The following is a 12474-nucleotide window of genomic DNA, read 5'->3' as shown; positions in this document are numbered from 1 at the left end:
AGGACTTGAAATTGAAAGCTTTCAGAGCATGATGCACATACGAGATCTGATCAAGACTATGAGATGTGATATCAGTTGTTTAATACGAACAGGTTGAAAGTAAGAAAGAGAAAAGAGGCGGAGATGGTCATTAGACACACTCTTTGGTAGGTATCACAGAATCCAACTCTTCTTTTCAAAGCTAGTCCAATCTTTCCAATGAAAATTGTTCCTCTACTACCTTCTCTCTCTTTCCCTGGTGCTGGAGTCAATAGCTGCCCACCAATACCCAACAAATCGTCCTGTTCTCTGTCGATCCACCTCGATTGTGTATGTAAAGACCAGTCTTGATTTTATCGTCCATGAAGCATGATTAAGCTATCACAGCAGGAAGGATTGCTTGTCAGCATCTTTACATAGGCCGAATAAGAAGGCTGCTGCTACAAAAATGAAGATTTGAAAAGTATATCAATAGAAATTATGTAGTCTGTATAGTTGGATAAACATCAAGTGAATGCGGAATCATTTATTATTTATTTACCAATGGTGTAAGTGCAAGCCCTCCACATCGCCACACTCTGGAACGCCGAGGGATTAAGAGAGGGGACATGGATGGATAAGGTTGAATGATAGATAGATTTCTCTTCTATGACTCTTTTCTATGCAAGACAAGTGCTAGATTTGCTGTACCAAAAATAATTAATATTTACGAAAACCTTAAAGTAATTACCATTGTAATTACAGTGAGGCATTCAAGCCTACAAATGGCGTTCGGAATAATCTTGAGTTATTAATCTTTTCTTCTTTTAAAACATTAATTTCTTGTCACTGCATTACATTTACATGGAATTTAATTTCTTGCTCAACATTTATTATTTTGTATACATTCACATGTCTTTACTGTCACTGTCGTTATCTTGTGTTGCCGGAATTATCAATCAAAAGCAAGGATGGGCGACTCTGTTGGGCAACAGCAACAAGATGCTATCCCAAAATATGTTCCAGCTCACCCAAAAGACCAAGAAATGTTTATGGGTAAGGCTATTGGTCAGGGCACAAGACCTCTGCTGACATGTATTATGGTATAGAGCGATATATCGCTATCAATCTGTTGATCAATGAGTTTGAAGACGTTTGTTTTATTGATTTCAATTCATGCTAGTGTTCCTACTGATATGCTGTATGAATAGGAAAACAATTTACTGGCATACCGAGCTGCCAAAACTGAGCGGATCCTCCGTGAACAAGGCTACGAGTATCTTGAACACCTTATGGGTGTTGCTCCTTCCGGAGATAGCGATCCTGAGGCGATAAGAGAAGCAGAGAGTTACCGACGAGAAAGGCAACGGCAACCAAGTGATTCGGAAAGAGCAGAGTACAAGTGGCAGCGGAGGGAGCACATTGAAGTTGAACAGAGGGAGATGGAGAGGTCTCAGGCGACGGAGAGAAAGAGAGCCAAAAGCGAAAGACATCGGGAATATATGAGCATGGAAGAAGGCAGAGGACGGCAAGACGATTTCGAAATTGAGAGACGGAGAAGAGAACTCTATGAAAGAGAAATGGCGGAAAGGGAAAGACTGTATTATCATCGGCCAAGTGAAGACGAATTTATAAGGGATCCAGAATATCTGGAAGCAAGAGGACGGGAACTATCGAGGAGGGATACCCTTGTGCAAGCCTTAGAAATCCCTCTGTAGTTGCTTTTTCATCTCACAAGATTCTGCTGACAGTTGGTACAGCGTAGACCCAACTAGACGGCAAATATCAGCTACTCGATCCCCTGTCAAATCAAGTATGGCTGGACGACATTTCACAAGGGAAGCAACAGCGACTGTGTTGGAAGTCGGGCCAGTACCTCACCTCCCACCAAGGAAATCGCTGTCTCCGCAAAAAGCTTTCGCAACTCCATCCGCTATTAGGTATGATGAAGACGCAGCGATGGAAGAGTCATAGTTGGCATGTATACATTTCAACCGTACTCTACCACATGTCACTCAATATATCCATTTCATTTCCAACTCTCTCTTATTCTTCTCCCAATTCATAACTGGGTAATCTACAATAAAAGTCTCTTATTATCTTTTTTTATACTTCCGTTACTCGTACAATATGCTCCCGTCGGACATATCCGAAGTAGGTTGAATTGATAGTTCGGTAAACAAATCGTTATCTTATCAATCTAATCAATACATTCAAATGTCAAGAAAAGGCTCTCCGCTCGTGGTATACGATATAGAACGCAGATTGAGTTCATCGTCTCCAACTCCATCTGACTTGAGCGCTATCTTGTCCAAGAAGAAGCATTGGACACACCGCTTCAGGGCAACTCTCTATGGCGCCATGGACTTCCCACGTCCAGTTCATCTCGGCCTGACCTGTCTCAGTATAGCAGCGAGCGCTTCACAGGCTAACGGCGTCTATTGCTGGGGCACCTACGGCCCAGTGGTAGCCCGAATGATGAAACTGGATGGGACGGAGGCGCAGACTATCGTGGTTGGGTAAGTGGGTCTTTTGGCATTCTCGATGCAAAAAAAGTATCTCAAGCTCATGGTAGTTTAGAGGAATCGTGGGAGTCTATGTTATGGCTGCCCCATTAGGATCTCTGACTGACACTTATGGTCCGAGAATGTAGGTCTTGGGTTGGTAGGCTGCGGCTTATGCAATGGTTCTAGAGGATCGCTGGTATCTGCCTGCCTTGGTGCCATTGGGTATATGTCATTTTCAACCATACTTGCAAAGGCGTCGCCAGAGACTCCTTACCTATATCTGTGGCTTACAGCTGCGTACTTTTTGGTAGGTGCCGCTACCGTGGGATCATACTTTGCCTGCTTGACATGCGGTGAGTCTGGCCTCCCTTGCATGTTCAAAAGTCTCTCAACTAGTGATAAGCGTCATTGTCATTTCCAAACTATCCAACTCTCTCTCTTTCTCTTCCCCTCTCCCTCATCGGTCTATCCTCCCTCATTCTCTCTTCTTTCTCCAGTCTGCCGTATTTTGCCTCAGCTACGACGCAGGACCTTAATCCTGTTAAGTTTCTCTTCTTTCTAGGTGTCTTGTCGCCGGCTATCAATTTGTGGGGAAGTATATTCATGCGTATTGTCCCGCTTCCTCCTTCTGACCTCGATACGGATCAAGAAGACGAGGCTGAGCCAGCAAATTCTTTGAGCCAGCGTTTCCACTTGGACGAACATACACCGCTCTTGATTGGTGGTCCTGAGCAAGCCTTGGAAGAAATTGAAGGACTGGAATCTCAAGGAATGCCTGAGAAGCAGTGGGGTGTCCGCGATTTGCTCTTGGACTACAAGGGCTTCTGGCTGTTTGGTGTTCTATGCGCACTTACCGTTGGGCCCGGGGAGATGATTATGGCCTCCATTGGATCCATTCTCACTTCACTTCTTCCGTCTTCTACCTCGTTACTACACCTTGTGCAACACAGCTCCTTGGTGCTTCGCAACAAGCATGTTTTTCTCATCTCCCTCTCTTCAACCCTGTCGCGACTCCTCACTGGCGTGTTGGCCGATTACCTCTGTCCGTCTCCTACTGCGTTTATAAATCCGAGGTATAAGCAAGATCCCAGTCAACCAAGTCATATTCTAAAGCAAGTGAGAAAGGTGAAGTTGACCAGGTCGGCATTTACAGCTATCTGTTCAGCCATTCTGGCCGCGGTATTTGTTTGGTCCAGTGGATATTTAACGAGAGAGCCTAAGCTAGTTCTCACAAGTATTGGCGCCGGATCAATGTATGGCGCTCTTTTCACCCTTACAGTAAGTTCTCTCTCTTGTCTGCTTTGGGGGAGATCAATGTTGAAGACAGTATTACAGCCGGCTATCGTATCTCATCATTTTGGGCCTACAAACTTTGGCTTGGCTTGGGGGATGATATCTTATTTCGCCGCCTTGGGCTCTGTAGTGTACTCTGTGTGTCTATCTCTTTATTCGTTGTGGATTGCCGAATCTGTTTATGTTGACAATTGACAGTATCTGTATGCTCTTCTTTCAGATCCTGGTGAAGAGACAGAGTGTCACGGGACGCACTGTTTTAGAACAACCTTCATTGTTTGCGCCGTCTCTTGTACCATAGGAAGCGTTGGGCTCTGGCTCCTGGGACGAAGATGGAAGGTTTGAGTTAAGAAGCAAATTCATGACATAAAGGTTTATATATAATAAAGCGGATTGAATCGCAGTCAGTGAAGGCTTGTATTGTTAAGATTGGTAGCCTTATATATATTTGTTGTATGTAATAGAAGTTTTAAGACGATCACAAAAAGCTAAATAATAAACACATGAATAATTCTATCCAGTTACGAGATACTTATCCGTCTCAGCCATTTAACTTATCTTCTACTTCCGTATTTTTTATTTATTTACAATTGGATCATTCATCCTTATTCCAACACGTATGATCATAGTGTGCATGTTCGTAAACGCAAGATAGCACTGGTATGCACAATGAATTCATAACCGTCAAGCTCATCAGCTTGCCCATTTCAAGGCACTAATCTTGAGATTCTATCTACTCTCTGCTGGCTTATTGTGTGTTGGGGTAGCAGTCTTACCTCTGTTCGCAAGAAGTCCTTGAAACTATTGACAACGATTATTATCATCCAATTTCAAGAGATTATGGACTGAAACGAGGACGTACAAAGTTGTGTAGAGCTTCGTTCGGCATAGGCGGTGTCGTTCCACCCACAGAACCAGGAGTACTTGGGCTTAGCGGCCCGTTGGCTTTCCCATCTCTTTTACCCAGTTTTGCAAATTTTTCTTTCAAACCTTCGGCATCTTTGGCAGTGTTATCCGAGCCTTCCATCTCCTTCATAGCCTTTTCTACGCCGGGCAAAGATAGCCCTTCACTTCCTCCCATAGGTCCAATTACTGTAGCTGCATGCCTGAAAGATTGACGCGGATCTCTCTGAGGGTCTTTGAGGAGAGCTTCCAGGTGTCGGGCAAGAAACGATTGCTCGGGTTCAGTTTGGGTTGTCAGAGTTGGACTTGTATGCTTATATGTGTTTTTAGACTCTGGTCATGATACGAAACAGAAATACTCACATGTGGAGCACGAGATGTATCAGGTATCATACCAGCCCACAATCCTTCTAGACCCTCTTCACCATCTTCATCCACCATGTCCTGTTGTTGGCCTTGACTTTTAAATCGTCTGAGAGAGACTTCCCAGCTCTTTTTGACACCTTCAACCTCAAATCCTTCCCTTAGCACCTTGATCTTGCCCCAAGAATCCCATCCAGACGGGACCATGACCGCATCTCTGTCTAAAACGTTTGCTCGATGGTTGAATGGGAATTTTGTGTTCTCTAATGAGGACGTTGGGTGCGTTGGATTTGTAGGAGAAGATGATGTAGCATGAAGAGGAGGAGGAACCGTGTAGAGGCGATGTAGAAGGTATTCTTTGAGTATACTATAAGTACTCGGTTGAGTAGAGGCAGTGTAAAATAAGGCAGCTCCATCTAGGCTTCATAAGCTCACATTGGAGAAATCAGGCGAAAAGAGAACATACAAGAGAGACAGATAGTACGCAATACTTGCTGAACCCAGTCAGTCCTCTCTTCCCATCCGCCGCCTTTGATGCCAATCTCTTCGCCAACACTATCCATAAGGTCGGCCTTTGTACAGATTACGATTATGGGTATGCCAGCCCTAATGCTATTAGTATAGAATGCATTAACTAGAGAACAAAAGAATTTACGAGTTCAAAGTCAAAGTCCCGGGCCCAAGAGGTAAAAGCGGTCCTAAATTAGCATACGCAGAAGTGGATGAATTTGCGGAAGGCTCGCTGTAATGTTGAAGGTATGATTGTACTGATAGGCATCAGTTTTTCAATTCTGCTTGCTTTTGCACCTGAAACTCGAGCAACTTACATTTCTCATGCAATTCGTCAACCTCGCCCTGTTCTGCGAATCCTTGTGCCCATTGTTCAACCCATGAAAGCCATGTTAACAGCTCTTGCACCTAGCTAATGATTAGACACGCGAAATGAACATGAAGCAACAGCACAAACCATGGAAGAGGGCTTTGTCCAATCCAAAGCGATCACGACTGCGGTGTCCTAGACAAGTCAGTAAGTAAACATCGATATCAGCAAACATACAGAAAGCGACTTTGGAGGAAGGGCAGTCGACACTAATTTGAGTATATTTGGATGCGATGATGGTGGATAAAATACCGATAATGGCGGGACAGCATCTAATCACTAGATCAGCGTTTATTGAAACTTTTCCAAGAATAAACGAGCCTTCTTCCTCCCCCACATCTATTATCTCATACCCCAACGCAAGACCTGTACGTGCTCTTGAACCTTGAGGATCAGCGTGAGAAGATAAGCCTGGTTTTAATTGTTTCTTGCGAGTGACCAAATGGGATAGAAGGTGGGTTCTGCCATGATTTCGCTCAGCTGTTTTGTCATATCACATAGCCAAAGCAGATGAGTTTCCAGTTGTCGATTTATAACCAAGCATGTCATACGAATAAGAGAGGTCATTGAACAAATACCGGTCGCATCAATAGGACAGCTCGTCAGCCCGATGTTTGTACTAGACTTGTGGTCAATTTTAAACGTACATAGAAAGATGACATTCTTTCTCCTCAATCCTTTTTGCTTGTCTGCAACTCCCAATATCTCTTCCCACAGGCTTCCTTGCTTTTCATCTTCTTGCCCTTCCCTCTTCGCGAGAGCGCTCAAGGACGGGCGAGGACGAGGATTGAGAGGTGCAGGAGTGCTCGGGCCTGCAGAAGACATTGATTGCTTGCCACCTTACAGTTTTCCTCTTAGACAACTGTATAAAGGGCTCTAAAACGTGCTGAAATTTACGAGTCTACAGGAATAAAAGATGTCTTATAGACAAAGAATTGAAAGAAAGAAAGAAAAAAAGAGTTGAAAGTATAAAAAAGATGAAATGTAAAGCAAAGAATCGTCAAGACGCGTCACGACCAGTCATGCCGTTGCATTAGTAATTATATAGTTTTAATCTTTCAAAAGTATCGGCGTTCTTCGTTTTGTGATAGTGTAAGGACTCTTTCACTTTTTGCAGTTGAGCATAAAAGCGTTTAGTTATTACTAGGGTGGGGAACCACCTTGGGATTATTGTATGGCATCTTTTGATAATTTCATTTTTTATCCTTCATTATCTCTTTCATTAGTCAACCTCATAGGCTTGACCTTGATATTTTTATCATTTTTAAAGCCAGTCTTGAACTCTCAAAAGTAACACTTAGCCGTGAGTTTATCTTTTACTCTTCTTTTGAAAATACTCCATTATTCGTGTTATGAAATCCCACCTATAAAATCCTTTAGGTCTTGAAAATACAAATATATAGTCAAACTGTCTTAACTTCCATATAAGAAGCAAACCGAAACGGCAAAAGCCCTTTTAAAAGTTCAAAGAAACGCTTCAGTACTGTCCAACAGAACTTCAGGCTGACTTTCTCTTCTTCTTTTCATATTACAATAGATTTGTAGGTTGACTGACGAATCCAAGAACTGACATCCACTTGGTATAGGAAATAAACTAATAGTGAGCAACATAATTTGGATTCTTACGTTTTCTAGTCTTTATACAACTCCTATAGCTGCTTGCGTCCGTAACAGACTCTTGATCGCGACACCACTCACAATTGATTCAGTCTCACTCAGGTTCATGCGCTCGGTGTCATGGACATTATTCAGATCACATAGGTTCGTGTGCTGATGTTTCATGTACTAATGTCAACATTATTTAACATTACTTCTCTTTTTATTGTCAGATTCTTTGCTACAAGTGACGGTCTATGCCTCAGTCTGCACAGTAGCTAAAAAGCTCCATTCAGCAAGTATTCTTGTACTCTCAAAACTGTCATAAAATAACTCACGTTCCCTAGTCTTTGACTTGTGTCCCGGCAATCTGTCCTTGACACCTCTAATCATCCATCTCGCGCTCCTATAGATCTTAACTTGGTTTGGCCCACGCTCGCGAGAAGCTAGCTGTCTTTTATGCGCCTTATCAATCTGCTTTTGCTCATCTTTGTCAATAACACCATCATCAGTAAAGTGGGTTTGTTTGCGGGCAATCTCAGCTTCGCCCTCAATGTGATCATAGGCCTCAAGGGCATGTCTTCGAGATTGAGATTGATTGAGTTTCTGAGCATCTTTGTCAGACCATCCACAAAGATATTGTTGATAAGTACTCACCTCGTGATCTTCATCCAACCCGGAATCGAGTTTGATTCGGGCAACAAGTTCGCCAACGACTTCAAAATCATGAAACTTTTTGGTTTGATCATTGATTGCATTCTGCCTTAGATTCTCAATGTTTTTGGAAACCAAGACCGGAAGCTTGACCTCCTGCTCTACATCATCCGTGAGGTCTTGCATCCAAAGAACGGCGATAGCGTCTGGTTTTGCTCCAATGCCAACCACACTGAGGGGTCCACCAGTCTTGCCAAGCTCAAAGACCACGCTGGACTGATATCTTGAATAGACAGGAAGTCGAAGCATGTCCATCTCCCAAGTGATAGTATTTCCGTTGGCGGTTGCTTCTTTCTTGGGAAGGACTTCTACTTGCTCAGAGGTGACAACACGAAGGCGGGTAGCCTTGGCATCAAAGAGCGACGGATTGGTCGATGTAAATTTAACGTCAGAGACCTCAAATGTGCCAGTCTCCCAACCTCGCATGTTGGGCGGAAGCGTCATTTGGATGCCACGGAAAGCAAAAGAGATTTTGGCTCTGCAAACTCCAATCAGGATTCTGCACAACAGTGACCAGTAGAATATACGCACTTGCCAAAACCGACACCTTCTGTGAGTGCAAAGGTCTGGTCGACACTACTAGACTCTTGAAAAATTTCAGACAATCTTACGCTGACAATGCCCAGAATTGGGTCTGCTTCTCGCAACCTTGAATCGCGAATAACCACTCTGACCACTGTGTTCACAAAGTCTCTGACGAAAATTTCAGTCCCAGCTTCAAAGTATGGGTTAGTGGAGTACTGTTTGACACGAGTCTTGTAAACCATATCATCGTTGACAATGAATTCTCCATAACCAGACGGAAGATTATCTGATTGCTCGCTGGGCTGATCAGTATCTTGACCTGCTTCTCCTTCGCGATTACCACTCTTTCCCTTAAGATTCTGTCTCTCAAGGTTATTGATTTGATGCAGGATGATGGACAAGACACCAGAAGGCCAGTTAGGATCTGGCTTAGTCTTTTGAACATCTGGAGAAGGAGGAGGCAGATCCTTCTTGGCGGGGTTAGGAGCAGCATCTCCCGGCTGCATTTCCATCTCTGGAGCAGTCTTGGAAGGCTCTGAAGCGGCTGCGGCCTCTTCCTCAGTGGGGTTACGCTCAAGTTCTTTGCGGAGGGGTGCTTTCTCAAAGTAGCCAATGGACCATACAAGTTTACCAGGCATGTCATTGGCATCTTCAAAGCCCATGAGTTTATCCTCGCGGCGAATCATGACGTTTGGCTTCTTCATAAGCTGGGCAACAGGTATCTGAACACGACCAACAAGGTCGCTACATACATTTATCAGTTTCTCTTGTGGTTGGTCCTTGCGACTTACTCGGCACTCATTTTGTCGCTATCCCAAAGCATGGCAGCCAAATCTTCCTTACTCTTGACTTCATCCATAGTTAAAAGCAGAACACAAGTCTCTTCATAAACCGGATTCAAGTCTTCCAAGATAATCCTAGTAGAGTACAGAGGTTTACCAAACTTGGCATAGGCAAGCACAATGTAGGGATCAGAAAGACCGTTGTTGTCTTGAGCGGAAAGACCTTCACAATGGTGAATGGTGATGAGAAAGACACCTATGGCGCGAGTGTCTCCCAAGGTAGCAGCTGAGAGCAGCTCTTGGAGGTTGAGAGTCATGCTCTTGGGCACAGCCAACTCGGCAGTACCAGCGGCGATGCCCATTTTGACGAATTGACTGACAAATGGCAAGTCCAAGACGTTTGGCAAATGCTGGCTCATTGGGATGGCACTAACCTCAACACTGGGTACGCCACACAAAGCAAAGGTAAGGTTGCGAACAAATGGCGGCTGAGGGATAAACTGAACGCGAAGTCGAACGATACCATATATTTGCTCAACCTGGATCCAGATAGGAATAGGAATGTGTAGCCAATCGTAAAGACCAAGGAAGAATTCGATGAGCAAATGAATATTTTTGGCTCGTTGGTGGGCACCCTGGCCAGGAAGTGCAGCTTGGTGAGTCATTAGTTTAATCATTCTTGTCTTGAAATCAGTCACACTCACCATATGAGAAAGCCACCTCAAAGTTGTAATAGTCACCAGCCTCGTCCTCTTCAATGTCTTTTCCTGCTGTGTCCTTGGATTTGATATTGTCATCACCTTGATTGATCCAACCGGTTTCGGGATAGCCTTCGTCACCAGGCTGATCAGGAAGAGCTCGGATAGATGTGATTCGGATAGGATTTGTCCCTTGTCCAATGTCGGTAATGCGAACAGCGTCGACGAAACCAGGCAGAGATTGTTGGAGGATGTCTTCAACCATATCGGCGATAGACACAAACATAGCGCTACAACCGTTACACAATTTTCAAAATATCCTCTTCCAATCAACTCACGGATCAATTACTCCCCAAACCAACTTGATTAAGCCATTCAGCCATTCCACGCTCTCTGGGACAGGAGGACTGAAGCTCTCGCCTCGTTGTCTGCTCATGTCCTGTCTGACTTTTTCAAGGTCTTTTTCAAGTGACCTTTCCACCACGCTAACAGCAGTCGTCAGAATAAAAGCAACGCTGCTGCAGAGCGCAGAGCGCCATATAAAATGCCAGAAACCAGAGCCAAAAGCAACTGAAAACCAAATGAGGAAGAGGGAGCTGCCAACGATGTACTGAACGAGACGAAGCTTGCCGAGCATTGTGTCTACGGAGATAGGTCGTGGAGGAGGGAAAGCGTGGTATAAGATATTGCTACCTTTTGTAGCTGGACGAGTAGGGTCAAAGTCTAAAAACGGACTCAGCTTGGACTAAAACTAGAAACGAAGGAATAGTCTGACCTTTGGAGTTTACGTCTTTGACAATAATCTCATGTCCTGTAATGGGATCGCGAACTCGGCGCTCGCCCTTTTCAGCCTTGGCAATCCGTTCAGTCGGCTTGACTAGTACATCGATTAGAATTGGCCATGTTTAAAGACGTTCACGAGCTCACGCTTATTGGCATTCATCTGCTCCATCATCTTAGCCTTCTCATTGGCGCCAATGTTGGAGTTGGGCTCATTCATTTTTTTACCCTCTTGTATCCTTGCCGCGTTTGTCTCTTCATCTTTGCCAGAACTTACAGGCTTTCCAGACAAGCCTCCATAGTCAGTTCCTTTTGAGTCCGCTTCCGATCGCTGCTGTCGCTCCGCCGCTTCTCTTGCCCGCTGTTCAACGATAGCAGCATATGTTCTGGATTCCTCCTCATGCTGAGCCTGTGTGTTCTTGTACGACTGCACCGTAGGTACAGGATTGTGTTGAGAGTAACCATGGCCCACAGCACGAGAAGGCGGAGCAGGAGGCAACTTGGGAAACTCTGTTGAATGCCCGTTCTCGTCGTTGTTTGTAGCATCTGCCATGTTTGGGTGGGGTCTATCAGTTTCAGTGTCTTGCAAGTTGTCAAAGTCTGCTTCAATAGGATAAAAGACCTGCTTGTGCTCCTCGCCTGGCAATGGAGTGAGGTCCACCAAAATTGGCTTGACTTGAGAAGAAAAAGGAAAAGAAAAAGAATCAGCGTTTGGAGAAATAGGATTTTTTAAACTTTCTCTGGTCGGAGAGTCTAATGACGTATGCGGGGTAAGCGGGGGAGTCATGTCCATGAATTGGCTGATATGTCCGGACATGCTTCAATTGTTTGAATAAGGATGGAATATGTCGATAATCGAGCTGTTACCAGAGTCAAGCTGCACGATAAATGAACCTAGACCATGAGTCTTGGATATATGCATGGTCTCCAACATCATTGTGTATATGATGAAACAGTCGTCTTGACCATCACAATGACGACAGTACCACGCCACAAATCATGTGGCGGATATATAGCTTCGTGTTGACAGACTTCGTCTGTAGTTTGCAGCATGGCACTTGTGGTTTTGTAAATTGTCTTGTCATCCAAAAGTAGTAGGCATCGAGGTATAAAAAGACAATCAGGCGTTATCTAATCTTTCTGTTATCTAATCTATGATCGTGCCTGGATGTTTGATAACGCGACCTGTTTCTGCGTTGTTTTGAGTCTTTTGTATCTTTCTTTTTTTCTGCTATAAACTGTTGAGTGGGTAGAGGAATGACAACCATATGTATATCTACTGGCGTATTCTGTGGGTTTTGGTCATGGTTGGTCACGGCAATATACAGATCGTATGAGGTTTTGGCATGTCAAGACGGATAGATTGCTGCAGAATTGACAAAGTATTCACATTTATTCTCTAGCCATGGAGTCGCCCATTATCAGTCCTCCTTTTACCTTATTCTCATCCTAGATAAATATGAAATGGATATTGT

General features: G+C 44.1%; 4 protein-coding genes across 4 annotated transcripts; 2 read left to right on the top strand and 2 right to left on the bottom strand.

Annotated features, from left to right (window-relative positions):
• Positions 1-929: 929 nt before the first annotated feature.
• On the top strand, positions 930-1932 carry L203_102770 (uncharacterized protein; the record flags this gene model as incomplete). The annotated part of the gene is made up of 4 exons (XM_066212190.1): positions 930-1014; positions 1068-1111; positions 1170-1672; positions 1719-1932. The coding sequence occupies 4 exons, from the start codon at positions 930-932 to the stop codon at positions 1930-1932; spliced, it is 846 nt and encodes a 281-aa protein (XP_066068287.1).
• Positions 1933-2175: 243 nt separating this feature from the next.
• Positions 2176-4103, top strand: L203_102769 (uncharacterized protein; the record flags this gene model as incomplete). The annotated part of the gene is made up of 6 exons (XM_066212189.1): positions 2176-2477; positions 2539-2607; positions 2652-2818; positions 2869-3743; positions 3801-3896; positions 3957-4103. The coding sequence occupies 6 exons, from the start codon at positions 2176-2178 to the stop codon at positions 4101-4103; spliced, it is 1656 nt and encodes a 551-aa protein (XP_066068286.1).
• Positions 4104-4487: 384 nt separating this feature from the next.
• Positions 4488-6729, bottom strand: L203_102768 (uncharacterized protein; the record flags this gene model as incomplete). The annotated part of the gene is made up of 10 exons (XM_066212188.1): positions 4488-4559; positions 4621-4974; positions 5025-5440; positions 5491-5630; positions 5680-5791; positions 5852-5942; positions 5992-6039; positions 6082-6176; positions 6226-6384; positions 6552-6729. The coding sequence occupies 10 exons, from the start codon at positions 6727-6729 to the stop codon at positions 4488-4490; spliced, it is 1665 nt and encodes a 554-aa protein (XP_066068285.1).
• A 1026-nt stretch (positions 6730-7755) lies between these two features.
• Positions 7756-11816, bottom strand: L203_102767 (uncharacterized protein; the record flags this gene model as incomplete). The annotated part of the gene is made up of 9 exons (XM_066212187.1): positions 7756-7778; positions 7839-8106; positions 8158-8692; positions 8746-9483; positions 9531-10173; positions 10226-10509; positions 10558-10942; positions 10995-11096; positions 11147-11816. 9 exons carry the CDS (start codon positions 11814-11816, stop codon positions 7756-7758), a joined length of 3648 nt encoding a protein of 1215 aa, XP_066068284.1.
• Between the last annotated feature and the right edge of the window lie 658 nt (positions 11817-12474).

The sequence above is a fragment of the Cryptococcus depauperatus genome, chromosome 3 (assembly GCF_001720195.1).
Source record: "Cryptococcus depauperatus CBS 7841 chromosome 3, complete sequence".
Classification (NCBI taxonomy): Eukaryota; Fungi; Basidiomycota; class Tremellomycetes; order Tremellales; family Cryptococcaceae; genus Cryptococcus; species Cryptococcus depauperatus.
This window is presented reverse-complemented; position numbering and strand designations above follow the sequence as displayed.